General features: G+C 31.4%; 1 protein-coding gene across 1 annotated transcript; it reads right to left on the bottom strand.

The window, feature by feature from the left end:
- Nucleotides 1-230: 230 nt before the first annotated feature.
- LOC149169923 (uncharacterized) lies at nt 231-683 on the bottom strand. The gene has a single exon (XM_089425387.1). The coding sequence runs from the start codon at nt 681-683 to the stop codon at nt 231-233; it is 453 nt and encodes a 150-aa protein (XP_089281513.1).
- Between the last annotated feature and the right edge of the window lie 19,404 nt (nt 684-20,087).

Genomic DNA, 20,087 nt, shown 5'->3' with positions numbered 1-20,087 from the left:
CTTTTGTCTGCCTGCCTCTTATAACAATCTCTAATCTCATGTCCAGGTTTTCCACAGTAAAAACATTTCTTGATGGGAAAATTATTAGCAGACATACCTTTAAACAGTCTCTTCTGAAATGTGTTGGCTCCTCTCTGCTGCTGCTACTGTGGTTGCTGATGCTGCTTCCCTTTAAACTATCTCCTTTTTGCCATCAGAGCAAGGTCATTGCTAGGAGATTTCAAATTTTGTCATCGCTCTTCTTCTTGTATCAGAATCCTTGTCAGCTCTTCAAATGAAGGGGATTTCTCCCTTGCTGATAGCCTTGTGATAAATGTCTGGTAATCATCAATCATTCCATTCAACGTGATCGTGACCAGATCTGAATCAGAAACTTTCTCTCTGATATCTCCCAATCTGTCCTTCAGGTCTTTGACTCTCGCAATGAATCCAACAGTCGATTCATTCTCCTCCATCTTCAATGCAAACAGCTTTCCTTTGAGTGACAAGACACGGTTTGAATTCTGCATCTGGTATAGGTTTTTAATTGTCGTCCAAATGTCAGCGGTCGATTTACAGTCTCTAACATGTGGGATAACATTGTCCTTGACGGACATATTCAATATGACCTTTGCTTTTGTCTCCCTTTTATCCCAACCTTGCTCTTGTGTGGCTGATCCCGATCTTAGCTCATTTCGTGTCATGATCGACCACACATTTGCACTTTCAAGTAAAGTCTGCATCTTGAATTTCTAGTTGTTTAAATTTGATCCATCGAGTTTTCCAGACTCGTGGAGATACGATTGTAAACTGCTATTCATATTGACTTGTACTAGATCCGAACCTCTGTTTTGCTAAAGAAAAAGAATTTGTACCTTCAATGCGCCACCACCAGGCAAGTCCAATCTGCTGCCACCGAACAGATTTGGAACTCCAATGCGCCACCACCGAGCAAATCCGATCTACTGCCACTGAATAGATCTGGAACTCCAATGCACCACCATCGGGCAAGTCTGATCTGTTGCCACTGAGTAGATCAGGAACTTCAACGCGCCACCACTAGGAAAGTCCGATCTGCTACCACCGAGTAGATCAGGAACTCCAATATGCCACCACCAGGCTACTCTGATCTGCTACCACCAAACAGATCTGAAAATTGAAAGTGCAACCACCGGGCAACTCCGATCTGCAAAAAATTGCAGATTTTTCAAAGAGAAAGAGGTTGGCGCTCCTTCGAAATTGTCACGATTAATCCATGATCTTCTGCGTCAATTGTACTTTTTGACGCGCTGGCGCGCTTATCACCCTCAAAACCGCACAAGTGGCGTTTCTGTTCGCGACGAAACCGCGCCAACACTTTCTTGCACTCAGAGATGATCAGTCATCTGAGACCTATGCTCCAGGTGTTACTGTAATCCACCTGATTCTACAAATGCCACCACTACAGTTCTGTAATCAATGATGCATCCTAAAAAAAAAATTAAGGTTATCCCTACTCTGTGCTCTGATACCAAGATAAAAATCAGATTTGAATTAAAAAGAAGGAGATACAGCTCACAGGTGAGTACTACACCTGCAGACTGCACTCATACCAAAAGAAATCTCTCTGTACACTCAACTATTGATCAAGTGAATGAATACATTATTAAGTACATCACTAGAAATCAGGTAGTTGCAAAAAAACTCCTAAACTATAGGAACAAATCCTAAACTAAGGAGATACGTTACAACTTATTTAACCATTTCTCCATTAATACAAAATAATATTAATTATTTTTAACTTTTCACTCAGGAAAATTGTGAGGCCTACTAAACTATGGAATTTTTGTTTGTGTGTTAAATGGTTTCTCAGACCATGGATGATTCTTTTGCAGTTTGGCTCATGGTCTAGTTGTAGGTTTGATCTATGGTAATGATTTTTTTGTTGTTTAACATATTGCTCAACTGAAGTCTTATATAAATTCATTTAAAGAAAACTCTATGTTACATTCAAGCATCGTGAAGTGAAATGATGATGAAAAGAGGTTTTGTGCTAACCCATTTTCAGTGAAACCTATTTCTTAACTAATCATGAAATATGGAGTTTTCATGTTGCTTTGATACGATAACACTACGATTGTGGGTTCTTATAGTTTATGTCATAAAGGGGTAGGAAATCCTTGAAATGTCATTTCTCATGTGTAGAGTGTTGTACTTTTTCTCAATGGTGTTATGTTTTGAAGATAGATTTAAAGGTTTTTCCTCCTCCCGTCCTCTCCCCCTTCCCTCCAAAAAAGGTGATAAGAAAAGGAATATTGGTTTTCCGGTAAGAGTATATTGATATAATGTGCATTATAGGTGGTATATAACACTTGAAAAATTACGTTAAGTCAAGAATTGAAGTTGTAGATAAATTTGGTACCTAAGCCACCTAGTGGAAGCATGGTGAACACATAGAAAGAGACATTGATAATAAAGGGGAAGGATTATTGAAAATTATGCTAAGAATAATGAGAAAAGGATAGTTGATGTTGAAGATAACAAAATCAATATTCAAATTACTTAGTAATTATTAACTAATATTGCATAGGAGACAATATTCATAAATGATTGGAGTGAAACTCTCAACTAAACTAAACTAAAATCAAATTTACTATGACACCTAGATCGAAAGTTGTCCCACCTAGTAGATAGGTATAGGTGGTTTGAATTAGTTTCTCCAACACTCCCCCTTAGTTTCAACAGAAAAAAAAAAATGAAATTCATGGTGGTCTAAGTCACACATAGGCTTACAAATGTTTTTACATCAATGTTTGGGATACAAGTTTTTTTTTTTTCTTCCATATTTTTTCTCCTTTGAATTTCTTCAACATTATCCTTTTGTTGTAGGCCACAAATTTAAGTTTCTTCATTCGTTGGTGTGTCTCTTCCATTGTTTGATCAAGTTGTACATGCATGTCATCTACTTCAAAAATATTCTTTTATGTGGACTTATACCACATGTTCTCTTTAATTATGTGCTCTTCATCACTAATGTTTTGATCATCAATTTGTTGCAGCATAAAATGAGAATAAAATTTCATTTATTTAGGACTCCAATACATGAAAATTTCATTAATTTTTTCATCATCTATGTTATCTTCAATATTAATTGTTGCAACATCTATGTAGACTTCATCAAAACATGGCAGTGCAAGCCATGATTCAAAAAACTTTAATTCTTCTTCAAAAAAAAATGCTTCTTCTTGTTTGCTACTAACATCTACAAACTCAAAATCAAGGTTAACTTTCAAAACATTTGTAGAACCACATAAGTTTTGTTCTTCCTTCTCTGCCATGAGAGGTTATTTCTCTTGCACTTTCTTCTCTACCTTTGCCTCTTCCTCTACAACTACAAACAAGTTTTATTCCACATGGTTTTCAGACACAAGTGGGATTCTCTCACCAAATAACATCATATCTATGATATTTTTTTGTTGCATCATATGAAACCACTCATCTTTGTCTAATTGTTCCTCATCAAAGAAAAGATTAAAAAGAAATTAGTTGTTGGATTCACCATACAATTGACTGCTTAAATGGTAGCTTCGCTTTCATCAACAAGCTCTGTTGTTGGATTCACTAAATCATAATCTAGTTGTATTTATGTATTGTGGGATACACAAGCATCCATGAGCTATTTTTCTACTGCTAGTAATAAAACATCATCATTTCCATCCCTTTTTACGTGGGATTCACCATATCCATCGACTTGATGGAGATCTATTTTTATACATTCATCTTCAACTTCAACTTGAATACACCACCTTACATGAAAACTCCTCTAAAGGGTATCCCAGGTTTCCTTGACTATATTTGCATTTGAAATGAGGGGAACAATGTTGTCATATATGCATTCTTTTTTTCAATGCAATGTGAAGGAAATATTTTCCTTTTACATTCGATATATTTCGAATAAACATCAAACAACTTTTGTTATTTCTTCGACTATATTAGCCTCTTCGATTTTAACATTTTTTGATTGTTGGATAACTATAACTCAACAAGCATATTGAGTTGCAAACATAGAGTCTTCTTTATTGCACAATTTCAAACAAATTTGGTTTTCAACTCTGGCTCTGAGAACAATGGTTGTGTCTCACCACAGTGGTGGAATTCAACAATGGTAGATTAGGAATCCTAAAAGGATTTACCTATAAATATTTACACAAATAAACAATGGGTTGAAACACTCTAGCTCTCACTTGTGAGAGGGTGCATCTTCAAAGGCTCCACTGCTAAAATAAAATCAAGGTGTATATTAAACTTCACCACTCACATTTACTTTTGACTTTAAAAGGAATGCACTCATGTATCCATGTTTTCTTAAAAACAAAACTCAAGCCATGCATTTTACGTTATAAAATTTCATGCCCATAAGCACAACTCATATCTCATACACCCTTTTGAAAAGGAAATTTGAATATAAATTTTTAAAAAATATACTATAAAAGGAAATTTTATAATATCGGGTGGAAATAAAATTTGAAGTAAAAGAAACCTTGGAATTTCATATGAATGAAATGAATGATGAAGGAAAATTGAACCTCAAGTGTGCCTCAATCCTTTGAATTTCCATGTTTCATGTGTGGTTTCTTGCATAATGTCGTGTGGTGTCTTATCATTGCACCTTTTGACATAGAGGCATGTCGTTTCATCAAGAAAAATTTACTTTCAAAAGCTTTCTACTTTCATTGCACCTTATCTCTCTATAGGGGTGTAATTAATCTCACTATGAATCTGTCTCCTCTACAATTTAAAGTAAAATATGGTGGGCTTCTTCTTGAATCATGAATGCTCTTTCTATTGGGTTGACACTTCACTCTTTTACTTTAGCTCCTTTCGACCTTTACTATTTCACCGTTAGCATAGATGAATTTGAAATTCTACACTCCTTGTATTCTTACGCAACCTCGCACTTGTTCTCTTCTCATGCTCTTAATGAGTCTTATGCAAGTTGCACTTTGATACCATGTCAAATATTGAAAGAGGTCGAAAGATGAGAGGTAGAATAAGCGAGAAATAGGGAATCAAGAGAACCCAATACTCACCTTACTCAGTAATAATTATATAAGATTACATTGGAGAAAATATCAATAAAAAAGTCGAGTGAAATTCTTAACTAAAATGAAATGAACTCAAATTGAATATCACACATGGATTGATATTTATGACACCTAATAGATTGGAACAAGTGGTTGTAATTATTTTCTCCAATAGTTGAGGTAGAGAAAAGATTGAGCACTTTAGTGAAGATGCTAAAATAGAGCTTGAATCATCTTTCAAAGCTTATAAAACAAGTTAAATGGCCTATTGTAAAAATATATGCAAGGAAGGTGATACACGAGGTGAAACTATGGGCTAAAATAGTAAACACTTAGTAGATATTCATATGGACAAATATCCATGAAAAGGTAAGGAGTTCTAATTTGTCAACTAGAGTAGACAGAACTGGTCATAGAATATGATGAAGATTATAGACTTGATGAAAGTCTTATGGGTTTTGGGAGGATTTAGACCAAGATAAGTAATAGACACTAAAAATATCAACAAAGTCCAATGAGTCTCATCATTTTGAAATTAAGGGTTTGTCTATGTACATAGGTTCTATCAGTTATGAAAATAGGAAACCACTAAAGGATATCATAAAGAAATAGGAAAATCTATAATTGTCTCATGTAGACAAAAGTGGAAAGGTCAGAGGAAAGAATATATTAGCATGTGGAATGCAGGGAAGAAAATTTAACACCGAGAAATAGGACATAGATGTTGAAGTAGAAAGGAAAATTTTAGATGGAGTGTCAATTAATTGTGATGACGAATTGAAGTTTTTGTAAGAGTGGATAACAAAACCAAATATGGAAGGAAATTATACCATAAGGGGAGATGCAGTGGATGACCAAGATAACACAATTAAGCAATTCAAAAAGGATGTAGAGGATAAATACAGGACAATAACCACTTTGAGTTTTTATCTAGGAATAAAGCAACAATTGTAACATAGCAATACAAACTAACAGAGCAGAAATCTAGATAATGAGTTGGATGAGTGATGGAAGCCTATGATGAAGATGCTCAATTGGAGGTAGAATGAGGTAAAAAAGACAATTCAAAATAAAAGGCACTTAGCTAAAAGGACTTATTTAAGCAAGGCATGTGTAAAAAAATAACATAAATTGTGGAATCAAGGTAAGTCAAAGACTCATGGATAGGAGTTTGTGAACTTTTTGTGCCTTAGTGAGTCTAATATAGGAGCATATCATGGGTATCTTCAATATGTAATTTTCTAAGTGTAGGAAGTCTAGAATTTTTAGATGATGTAAAGATTATAGAAAAGAATGTAATCAAAACTAACTCTATTTAGAAAGTAGGCTAGTAATGTTAGGAAGAATTATAGAAACCATATAATTAGAAATCAAGCTCCTAAAATCAAGAGGACTTTTCTTAACTTCCTTCAAAAGCCATGGAGAGGAAATATTTCTTAACAAATTATATATCTTACCTTTTATAAGTATAAATAAGAATGTAATTTATTTGGTCCAGGCAAGAAGAAACAAAAGTCCCAAACTCTTTAATTGATAAAATTGTGAGTTTTGAATATTAATATTATTTATTTCATGTTTTTTGTTCCCACAACATCATTTGGTTTGGATTCATGTGATTTTTTTGTTTTGGCATTATACCATCCCAAGGACTAAATTGCACTAGGGAACTTGTTAGGAAATTATGGGTATTAGCATTTACTATATATATCATTTATATGGTTTCGCTAGTAACTAGTTTACCCAAACAACTTTACTTTCTAATCTAAATTAATGGTCAAATTTTTTTCGAGTATTTGATGTATATTAATCCTTCAAAACTTTCATTTTACATTTTTTTAATGCTTTCTTTACATTTATTAATTTATTTTTTTAAATAGATTCTATTACTAAACGATATATTTTAGGTAATATATTTTGTAAAGGATAATAGTTGAAACATAGCAATTTCACTGCCTCTACCTCTAATTAATTGATTCTCCTTGCATAAAGATTTATGAGAACTGAAAGCTCTCTCTACATGCATACCTCCACAAAACATCATCCAAATAGTTAATTTCGTATTCAATAATTCCTTTTAGTCATTTATTGACATTCAAGGCTATTATTAATTGATCTTGGTCCTATATGAGCTTTCAGCATAGTGAAATATCTGTGCAAATGCATTTGTTCTCTGCACATGTTTTCTCTAAAAAAATACCTCTGCACATGCACAAACCCCTCCACACATTGTAATAACCCTATATGTTCATGTAAATATTTTTTATTTAGAATGAACTATTGTTAGAGGGAACTTATATTGAAATATAACATAGTGATATATTAAATAAAATTGATTATTAAAAATAAACTAGATAATTACTTGGGAAACATTATGAATTAATGATATCGTTTTGCAAAATCAGGAAACTGAGGTGGATGTATACTAATAAGATAAAATTCCCTTATTCACTCCTAAAACGTCCCTAGGGGTGACTAAAAGTGATTTAATATGATTGAGAGGAAAAATATCTATTACATCACTCAGTGTGTAGGAAGCACTAAGGAAGGGTGAATAAAGTGTCATGGGAGATAGAGGCGATATTTAATGAAAAGGGAAGATACTTTTTTTATAAATAGGAAAAATCCTAGGCAATTTGGGTTGCCAGACCGTAGAATGCATGACACCGCTGAGGAAAGTTTTCTAGAGAAGTAAGGCATAAAAATTCCTTTCCTATATTCATGAATAGGTTGTTGATTTTGGGTAAAGAGGTAGATCTTAGCTCGAGGGAAAACCTATGGTGAAAGTTTCATGGTTGGGTGGAAAATTTCATTTCCCAAGAAGATCCAGTTAGATATTCTAGTTGTTGTATATTTAAATTATTGTTTATCCTACTCAGTAGTGGATGTGAAATCTGTTTTGATTGTGATTTAATCAAATTTTTCCTGAGTTATCTTTCATGCTATGGCATGATTATAATTGTATAATTATATTGATTTTTTTATTGACAAAAGTAGTCGTAGTGTGGATACATCAAATTGAACATGTTGTAGCTATATTCACTGAAATTAGTTGAATGCTAAAGTGTAAAGTGAATTTTGCAAGTTGATATACTATTTTTAACTATTGATATAACACTTGAAATATAGAACTGGCTTAGGTATGATTGATGTTCTAAGATATTTTGTATTAGTGGAAGCAGTGGATCTAAGGGAAATGAATTGATTACCTATAATTAACTTAGATCTTAGTTGTTAATGAATTTGGTAATTATTGCATAATTGCGTGATTTTTGTATATAAGCATAAATTCAAAAATAATATTTTCATTTATATCCACGAATAACTTTTAATTGACCAACTAAGATACTTTGTTGAGATATTAAAGTAAATTTATGTTGTTCTTTCATGCATAAGAGAGAATAACATAAATAAATAGAACTTTAAACATTAACCTATAAAGCACATACCACTAGTGGTATGGAAGTCAATTCCCAAGGTGAATATCTATGAAGGAATTGAGTGTACAATTATCGTTAGTGGTCTAATAGGATGTAAACAAAAAAGAAGAAGAAACCTAGTCTAATTAGAGAGTTCACACCGACTAGAATACGTCCACACATGGACCTGATTCTTTGGTAATTAAAATAGTTTATTATAGTCATCATGGGAACTATCAATGAGCCAATAAGGAAGACATGATTAGAAATAAATCGTTTACAGTTAACTCCTATTCTTATCGAAAAGGAGAAGGAAAATTGCATAACTCAAATTCCGTTCAGATTATTACTTTAGCTATAGAATACAACATATTAATTATGTACAGATAAATGAAAAGTATAAATATAGTCGTCATGCTAGTAATATATGGAAATGGCTTGTTGGTTACACAGGATAAATGCACACTAATCACCTAATGGTTTAAGATGCACCCCTTACACCCAAGAATAATGTAATTGATGCATGTGAAACTATATAGATTTCGTCATCACATATATAGATTTGGTCAATACATGTAAATGAAACCTACAGGACTGATACTTTGTTAAGACTCTTGATCAATGAAAGGATAACAAGTAATAAAAAATTTTCTTGAACGAATATAAACTATAGAATATTTATTTGAAATTTAATATAGGTTTTAATTAAAGAATAACAAGCCCGTGATTGTACTGATTAATATAACCACTAAGTATCATTTTAGTGTTGAAAATCACACATTCTTCCAACATTACAATGCCTATGTAGTGCATGTTGAGAGGAACTTTGCATTCTTAAAATGCCTATGTAGTGCATGTTGAGAGGAACTTTGCATTCTTAAAACGTAAATAAGTTGTATTACAAACAATAGAGTATTTAATTAGAAAACAGTAATAGATAAGTATGTACATAAACTGGAAACATGTGAAATAAGGAATTAATTAAAAAATCTAGATATTAGCAAAAGTAAACACTAATTAAGCACTGAAAATAAAACTTAGAATACAACAAATCGTTTATGGAAAATCTACTTCAATGACAATGTTGTTCTTTTTATATTTAATAGAAATGGGTATTACACCCTTTGAAAAAATATTGTGGCATTGTAAGTATGATGGAAAGTCATACAAATTACAAAACCAAACTGACACAATTTTATCTGAAAACCGTCGTACAACCCACCGCTACGATGGTGAGAATGAACCAACCTGACACTGGGCAGAGCATGGAACTGGAACAGTGCATGAAATATTAATCAAGTAATAGTTTCAGTGGAGGTGCCAAGTCAACAGAGAGTCGAGGTGTCCATACCTGTAATAGGAACAATACGCAGAAACCGATTTGTATTATAAGCTATTAGGGTAAAATGGGAAATTTATTTGTAAACAATAAACTCAATGAAACCAACATTAATTACCTTTAGAAATAAACAGTAGAATTTTCCCTAGCAGTTGAAGGGGAATCACCAGAGACAAACCAAATATAAATATTAAGTTAGAATACCGTGAAAATCGAATAATTTCGGAAAAATACAATGGTAAAGAAGTAAATATGGAAGACACAAAGAAAATTACTTGATAGGGACCAAAATGAAATCAACCATAAGTAGAAATAAGTACATGAAAAATCAAATTGAGAGAAGAGAACCACATAGATTCTTGGGAAAATGTTCTTAATCAAGGGTAACAAATAATTGAAGGAGTTTCAAACTTTGTATATTGGGTAGAGGGAAATATAATTAATAAAACATATAGAGGGGATTAGAGTCAAAATTTGACATTAAAGCTGCTATGCCATATACTCCAGTGTCTTGACTTGGTGTATCACTGAGACCTTACTATCTGGACAAGAAAAAAAGAATAGCTCAGCTACAGATACTTTAGAACATTAAAAACCAGAGAGGAAAGAAAAGCAGAGAGAAATATTAAAATGCCTTTAAAGAAGGCGCAAATTAAACATTACCTAATATACCACAGAGGGTTTTTACCTGGTGAAAACCAACGAGAAAGCCTACCACATTGAAAAAAGATCCCAGTGGTTAGAAAAATGGAAAAAGTATATGGGAGTGGGTGAGTGGAACTTTAGTCAGAATGTAAAACTCAAGAATTTATATTTAAAATGAAAGTTGAGAGATTACCAGTGGCTAAGGCATACAATTTCATTACAAAGAGAATCCTATAGGAGCGCCGAGGAGATATATCAGGTTCCATTCCATCTTTAGATTTCTTGACACAGATGATAAAATCTGATTCTGAGAACATTGTGCAGAGCCAGCCGTTACAAGACTCGGAGGTTAATTCGACATATCGTTCGATGACATTACCATGGTTTTCAAAGCCCTCACTAGTAGAATTCTTGCCAAAAAACCATAGGCTGAGTCATAGTAGAGCGAGACACACAAATTAACAGGTAAAAAAATGAAACACGTAAACAAAAGTGAATAAGGGTTTAGGGGTTTCTAACCAACACTCAGTTAATCTGAACCCTCCACTTAACGTCAACCTGACATCGACAGTTGATGAATGAAGAGATTTGTTGTGTAGTGCCTAAAGGTATTGCCTTCTCATCAATTGTCGTGCAGATGAAAGAACATTAGAACATGACACAGGGTAAGTAATAAGACTATTGATATAGTTAATCATAAGCCATTCTATGGAGTGTAAGCTATTTTGAATTATGTTGTGTAATTATCTAATAGTATTTTTTTTCCGGAGTTATCACATCTATGATTGTTTGAATCCATGTTTCAAGTCATCCAGTGGCTCATTATCAGGGTAAATCAATAATTGTGTAAGACAGATCTCATTGGATACAATAAATACTGTTAAAATATGTAGAAAACTGAGATCCTACTTTTAATATTTAATTATAAGATTCTTATTTATTTTTATTTACAACTAATTAATTATTTTATATTTGTTTTTTATTAATTTTATTTAGTTTTTGTGCTTACTCTAGAGTGAATTAAGTAACTTGATTTTAGTGATAGTTATGTTAATTAGTACTGATTTTTATATATTAGTGCTTTTTCTAGAATTTTTTATAATTATATTGATTTTATTTATGATTTATAAGTAGATTATAGTATTGATTACAAATCCTATTAATCCTCTTAATAGGATTTTATTTATTTATTTATAATTAATTATTTATATTTGTTTTTATTTAATTTTATAGGTAATTTAATTTAATTTTATTATATTAATTTTATTTAGTTTTTATTCTTACTCTCGATTAAATTAATTAGCATGATTTTAATGATATTTTTTATGTTAATTAGTACTAATTTTTATATATTAGTGCTTGTGCCAAGAAATTTTTATGATTATGGTGATTTTTAAGTAGATTTAGTCTTGCTTGATTATTTTATATTTGTTTTTATTTAATTTTATAATTAATTTAATTTTGTTTATGTTCTTACTCTAAAGTAAATTAATTAGTTTGATTTTCATGATAGTTTTTATGTTAATAATTTTTATATTAGTGTTTTTTCCTAGAAATTATCATAATTTTAGTGATTATGTTTATAATTTTATAGGTAGACTTTAGTCTTAGTTAAAAACTAAATAATTTTCTTAAATGAAATTTTCATAAAAGTTCTTATGTATTGCTATATATGTTTAAATACTAATAAAAGTTAATATGATTTGGTACTATAATGCTAAAAGGTATTAAAATTAATTAATGTTAATGCTAATATTATAGATCTAAGATTCTTTGTTTTTTTTAACATTTTGTGCAAAATTGTGTGCAATATAGAATATGGGATCAGGGACTTACCAGACAACATTAAAGAAGACATTCTATGCAACATAGAATATGGGATCAGGGACATACCAAATAACATTAAAGAAAATATCAGACAGGATTGCTCCATCATACTAAGAAAATCTCACCCACCCAAAAGCAACATTTCCAGACAAGAACATTTAGCACTCAAAAACTTAAATCAAGACCCTCAGATTGTAGTCCTAAAAGCAGATAAAGGTGGTGCAATTATCATAATGAACACAATTGATTATAATGAAAAGATGACATACCACCTCACCAATAGTGGTTGTTACCTTAAATTAAATAAAAATCCCATAAAGAAGATAACCAAAAATGTACACAATTTGATAAAATCAAGTAATGAACATAACATTAAGAATTCATTAGAGAACAGCCCATACACTCCCAGAACCTATGGACCCCCGAAGATACACAAAGAAGGCGTCCCCATAAGACCCATTGTTAATACTATAGGAGGTCCCACTTACCAATTGGCAAAATACCTAGCTAGAAAATTAAAACCTCTGGTCGGCAATACTAGTTCCTTTGTCAAAGACTCCACCCCCTTCATCAATGAGATCAAAGATCTAAACCTAGATGTTAATGATATATTATTCAGTTTTGATGTTAAATCTCTCTATACCAACATCCCCATAGATGAAGCCATGAAAGTGATCCATAAAATCATGAACTCTGACACAGCCAAATTAATTGAGGTCTGTCTCAAATCTACCTTCTTTAGTTTTAGAGATGAAATTTATGAATAGACATGCGGTGTAGCCATGGGATCCCCTCTATCTCCTATCATTAGAAATCTCTTTATCGAGGATTTTGAAACTAGGGCCATTGAATCTGCCCAATTAAAACCAAAACTTTGGAAAATATTTGTAGACAATACTTTTATTATTTGGCCCCATGAAAAAGAAAAACTAAATGATTTCCTACAGCACCTAAACAGTCTATCCAATTCCATCAAATTTACCATGGAAATAGAGGAAAATGATAGCCTCCCTTTTCTTGACATCTTAATCAAGAGAAACAAAGATGGATCCATATCACACCAGGTATATTGTAAGAAAACCCACACGGAACATTACCTACATGCCAACTCTCACCACCATCCATCTCGGAAAAATGATGTTCTCAACACTCTAGGAACCAGGGCCATTCGTATCTCAAATGAAAATAATTTTGAAGATGAGAAGAACCATCTTATGAATGTATTCACTGAAAATGGATACAATAAACACCAAGTGATCAAAACCTTTAAAAACGTAGAGAATACTAAAAACAAACAACCACTAGATGATCATTTAGGCAAGGTGCACCTCCCTTATATATTCAGCACAACAAATAAAATTGTGTACATTTTAAAAAAGAAAAAAATTAGAACCACTTTCAGACCCATGAACACCACTAGTAGATGCCTAAAATCAGTCAAAGGTCCCGTTGATCCCAAATACCACAAACGAGTTTACATGGTTCCATGTTCTTGTGGCGAAACATACAGTGGAGAAACTAGTTGATCTATCCATACCAGAATTCAAGAACATGTCGCAGATATAAAACATAAGCGCTCAAAAACCTCAGCCCTGGCTGAACATTCTAGTAAAACCAATCATCACATTTGCATTGAAAACTCCAGGGTGGTGGCCAAGATTAATCATTACCACAATAGAAAACTCAAAGAAGCCATAGAAATAGGCAAAAACCCTAACAACCTCAATCAAGACGAAGGATGGAAAATAAGTGATAATTGGATTCCTATTTTAACATCCTAGAAAGACCGTCCCCCAACCCAACCATTCCCCATTGCGCTTAACCTCCCTCCCCAACCTTCTCTCTTTACTCTTCACACTCGTATTAAACACTAACCCTCATTTCAAATTCTTAAAATTAAAAATCAGCAATCTTACATCTTAACTAAAAAACAAAGAATCTTAGATCTATAATATTAGCATTAACATTAATTAATTTTAATACCTTTTATAATTATAATGCCAAATCATATCAACTTTTATTAGTACTTAAACATATATACGAATACATAAGAACTTTTATAAAATTTTCATTTGAGAAGATTATTTAGTTTTTAATTAAGTCTAAAATCTACCTATAAAATTCTAAACATAATCACTAAAATTATAAGAATTTCTAGGAACAAACACTAATATAAAAATTATTAACATAAAAACTATCATTAAAATCAAACTAATTAATTTACATTAGAGTAAGAACATAAACAAAATAAAATTAATTATAAAATAAAATAAAAACAAATATAAAATAATCAATCAAGGCTAAAATCTACTTAAAGATCACCATAATCATAAAAATTTCTAAGCACAAGCACTAATATATAAAAATTAGTACTAATTAACATAAAAAACTATCATTAAAATCAAGCTAATTAATTTAATCTAGAGTAAGAATAAAAACTGAATAAAATTAATAAAATAAAATAAAAGTAATTATAAAATTAATTATAAAATAAAATAAAAACAAATATAAAATAATTAATTAATTATAAATAAAAAAAAATAAGAATCTTATAATTAAATATTAAAAATACTAAGCAAATAATCAAAAAGTTAAGGTTGGCTTCCAGTCCCTTTACATCTCTTAACCCTATTTATTCTATCCAATGAGATTTGTCTTACACAATTACTGATCTATCCTGATGATGAGCCATAGTGGATGGCTCGAAACGTGGATTCAAACAATCATATATGCGAGAAATCCGAAAGAAAACTATAGATAAAGCACTGATCGCAGAAGCCTCAAAACAATAACTAATAGCACTTTGGGTTATAAAGGTGCACTTCTTATTATACATAGTTCATGTTGGTACACCATCAAGATTTCAACATGTTCGGTTATAGTGATAAACATGAATGTATGGATAGACTATATTAAGGTAAACAATTAAACATTAGTACACGAAATGATTTCATCAAATTAGATGATAGTAATAACGATGAAGTATAGTTAGACTTTATTAAGTTAAGTAGCAAAAATAGAAAGCATATTTATGTTGTTGGGGAAGTCATGTAAAGAAATAGTATCATATTAGTAGATATGTAAGGAATAGATGATCAACCTATATTCAATATCATGTGACTATCATTTGGAAGTAAACCAACCTAAACTAATTATTATATCAAAATTAATAAGTGAGTGAGAATGTTATTTACAATATATAAAAGAAAAAATATTATAAATAGAGGAATATGACAAGTACAACAGAGGTACATGACACTCAAGTTCATCCTTACAACAACCTCTGCACATGTAGAAGAACTTCTACACAACTTTCTCCAGACAAATAGTTTTGTATGTATACTACATAAAAAAACCATTAGATTCAACATTATCAAATAATTTTTGTTTCCGCACAACGATGAGGCATAATGTTATGCCTACAATATAATTACTAATATTCATTAATATTCAAAGTTGTTATTAATTTGTGTGGGTCCCAAACGTCGTGAACCGGAAGAATTCCTTGCGAAATATATTTTAATAAACCTTACACAAAGCTTTAGGCACTGTAAAAGTTGATAGTCCCCACCTCTACTAATAATTAATTGATTCTCCTTTCATAAAAAATTCCACACAATGGAAGCACTCTGCACATGCATACTTCCACATAGATATTTCTACATAGTTACTTACATATTCAATAATGCCTTTCAGTAAGTTATTAACATTCAAATATATTACTAATTAATGTGGGTCTAAGATGAGCTTTCGGTACAATCAAAGATCTACGCACATGCATTTGTTCTCCACACAACACACATACCCATGTACCCCATTCTTCTACACTTACCTTGTCCTCTAAACAGTAAAAGATCCATACAATCAGATATAATAATATTGTTTTAAAATGTGTGGAAAAGTATCAGCATGAGCACATATGTCAACAGGGACTTTTATAGTGTAGAAGATTCAAGTTCTTATATGCTTACGAATTTGGAAATCAATTGTTTAAGTAATTAATCATATGTGCAAGGTTTTATTATTATAAATACTTAAAAAAGAAATAATTCATATCACCGCATTCTGAGTATTTCTATTGATGATATTGTATATTGATTATGAAGTGCGTAAAAGTTCATTGCATGGAATTGTATGTTAGCTTTGCACTATCCCATACAACTTCCTCTGCACAACTACATCCCTACTCAATGCATTTATTCTCTAGATATATTTCATCTTAAAAACTCCTCTGCACATGCAAAACTATATCTACACAAATTCCTTTTCACACACAAAACTACATCTGCATAGCTACCTCTGCATATTCACAACCAATTTCATACAACTCCCTCCACACATCCTTTTCCACACATGCACAAGCACCTCCGTACAACTTCCTACACATAACTAGCTAGTTTCCTTACACATGCCATATATAATAATCATTATATTCAACATTATTAATTAATCATGATTACAATTCGGTCAGAATTTGGTTCTCTTGTTTGTAAATGGCAACATATGGTTTGAAATATGAGTGAAATTATGGTGTGTGGAACAAGGAACATAAACCTTTTCACTTTGATGTGGCACAATCACTAAGATATCTTTAGATTGCGAATGACGAACAATTTTTTTCCACATCAGCCCTATATTATTTATATTTAATGATAATGTCATGTCTACCATCAAATTTACATATGACTTTCCTTTCTATTTATTGACATTCATTCTGTATCTTCACATAACAATAGATAGAATAAAATTTGAAAGGCATGTTCCATTATACATACAAAAGTGTAACTAACCATTAGAAGAGACAACTAACTTGTCTCAAGACAATAGGTCCATATTTCCATGCAAAAAGGTTTTCTTCCTTTATTATGTTGACTATATTTGTTTTAAATGTTTGCATCACATAATAAACAAAGCAATTTAAAGCCACAGAATTAAAAGTACCTATAAAAAGTAAACACGACAACTTTTTCTCATACTATAGAAAATATGTCAGATGACTAAAATATCAGAAGGTAAACACAAGTACCAATTAGTAAATAGAAAATGCATATCTATGTATTTCAAATATCATTAGTTCATTTGCATAGAGCTGTGAATAAAATTTACTAATAAGTAAATTTGACTTTGTTATAAAATTAATTTAATTTAATTTATATCTATAATTTTTTGGTTTACAATTTTTAAGTAGGAAATTCCTTGTGCAGGACTTTCACTGTGCAAAAGGAGTTTTCTATGCACAATGAAATTTTCATTGTAAACTATAGACAATGATAATTGTATACAAGGAAGCTATGCACAAGCATATTTGCTAATTAATTTAATAAATGTTTTAAATAAATAGAATTAGCCAAGGAAGCTCATTAATTGGTTAAAAGCTTTAATGCCACTATCAAATCCTAAGTAAGGAGAATTCTAGTTAGTAATTGTATTCTCAAGAGATATATGTCTTAGATCTAAAACTAGTGTCAAATGTTGATTTTCATTTTAATTAATAACACATAATCAAATATAAATTAAAGTCTCAAATCATGTTATTGAAACAAATAAAAGATGTTATCATAAAATTGATAGAGTAAAATAGCTTTAAATGAAAAATAGTTGCTATAGTTCAATCTATAAATAAAAAATACTTGGAATATTATTTAGATTCAAGACATAGGGGTTTAAAAAAAAAAATCTCAACAAAGTCAAAACAATAATACCAAGAGTTATTTTGGTGTACGCAGAAAGGGTGTGTTGGAAACATAATTAGGTAATTAATATGCATAGGTACAACTCAAGCAATCTTTGATTGTGCAGAATGAAGTAGTGTAGAAGAAGTAAAATGAAAATTTTCTATTCATTTCTATGTTTTGCGAAATTAAATTTATGTAGATCTAAAGAAATTATGCTAGTATTCTATTACTAAGAGATATATTGATAAGTTCCAAAACTATTTTGAAATGTTTAATTTCATTTAAAGAAACAACAACCCACTGAATATAATAGAGAAGCTAAAATCATATCTTTGGAAATTTTTAGAAAAAATTATCCTAAGATCGATGCAGATTCAATAACAATTGTATACAAAATCAAATGTCAATAACAATTGTATACAAAATCAAATGTCAATAACTATAGTCATAAATAAAATATGTACAAGATCATATTCAAAACATAGGCATAAAAGACAAAGTTGTTGAACAAAGTCAAAATTCTACAATAAAAACTATAAAGCAAATGCATTTTTTCTATAAGAAAAGGAGATTGCACTTCTGTAAATCTTAAAAATAAAAATGACATCTACAACCAGAAAACAAAAGATTGTATATAATAATTAGTAAATATCATGATAACATAATAAAAATAGTTAAATTATGTTAGATCTTCATCATCAGATATAAATTATTTTATATTAGTTAATAGAAAATAGGATGTTGAACAATTTGAAAACAATTATACTATGCAAAATCCGTTTCTGTTACCATGCTTTTGTTAGATGTGTTATGAGTCAATGAGACTCGTTGAAAAACCGTGTATACCATAGTTTTAATGTAATTCGTGTTAAGAGCAACAATAATTTCCATTTTCATGTTTTTTTTAACATCAAAGAGTAGTATATTGGTATGAATCTGTGACTGATTGAGGAAAAAATATCGGGAGGTTTAGAATTTTTGGACATTTCCATCCTTGGGCATCGATAAATATAGACTAGATTTCCAAGCCCAATTTCCAACTAAAACTACAGAATTGAATGAGATATTACATGATTACTAGTATATACCTTACATAACTCCCTAAGTCAAAAATGCATTTAAAGTGACATACAAAAACAAACATAAAAATAGACTAATCATTCATAGTACAAGGACAATTGAGGTCAATTCGAGTTGTTTCTTCCGTAGTCGGAGAGTTTATCCTTGCCAATTTTATTTGGAGTTCCTAAAATTGATTGTAAAGAGAAACGATTTCATCTTTCAACTCTCTAATTTTTTTATTCTTCTCAATTTGCCTCTCCTGCCTTTTGTATAGATCCTCTTTCTACTACTGAAGAAACCATTGGAAATCCGCCAAGCCCTCATGTAGTTCTAAGTGCTCGCATTCAAAAGACCCAAAGTCAGGAGGAGTGTACGCTTGAAAAGGTGGTCAGTTCTCCCATCTCCTTTCTAAACGGACCACCTTCCATTCCAATCATGGACGTCAACTACCCCAAGAGCCTTAGTCTAAATATTATATGATAATATGTTTCATGTTTAAAATATTTGAGTGTCTTAGTTATGCCAAAGGAACATAGAACCCAACAACACCCATGATGAATCGACAGTACAATAACTTATCCCACTCACCAAAAATTGACTCTCCCTGTTCAACCAAATAGAAAATGACACCCTCACTAACAATTGACACCCTGTGGAGAAGAAGAAATTCCCTAACCTGTTTGAAGGGGCTACCGTCCACAGCTAGAATTAATACCTAACTACCCTGACTCTATCGATGGGTCCCTGCACCATTGAACGAGAGGAAAAAGTTAGGCTCTTTCATATTGTATAAGTGAAGACCATTATGCCACCATTTATAGAAATTTCCAAGCTGATGGTGTGTGAGGAATTGAAATATTGTAGACTTACCTCTAGGATCCCAATGCTCCACCATGATTTTCTTGATGTATGAAATGACTCTAGCCTTATGCAAATTATCGTTCCCTTGCCTGGACCATCAGTTCCAACCCATAGGGAGTAAATGCAACACTTGTTCTGAGAGATTTCACATGGTAATGACTTGCTTTCTCCAGCTACACATCCTAAGACATTGAGTGGACTATAGAGCTCCCACACATAT

Source organism: Pinus tabuliformis, chromosome 4_2 (assembly GCF_031772625.1).
Source record: "Pinus tabuliformis cultivar Carrire ecotype Pingquan chromosome 4_2, CPIR1, whole genome shotgun sequence".
NCBI lineage: Eukaryota > Viridiplantae > Streptophyta > Pinopsida > Pinales > Pinaceae > Pinus > Pinus tabuliformis.
Note: the sequence above shows the minus strand (reverse complement) of the source record. Positions and strands in the feature narration are given on the sequence as shown.

Bases quoted from the DNA above. Each gene is read 5' to 3' on its own strand.
- LOC149169923 (XM_089425387.1), bottom strand. From the start codon at position 683: ATGACACGAAATGAGCTAAGATCGGGATCAGCCACACAAGAGCAAGGT.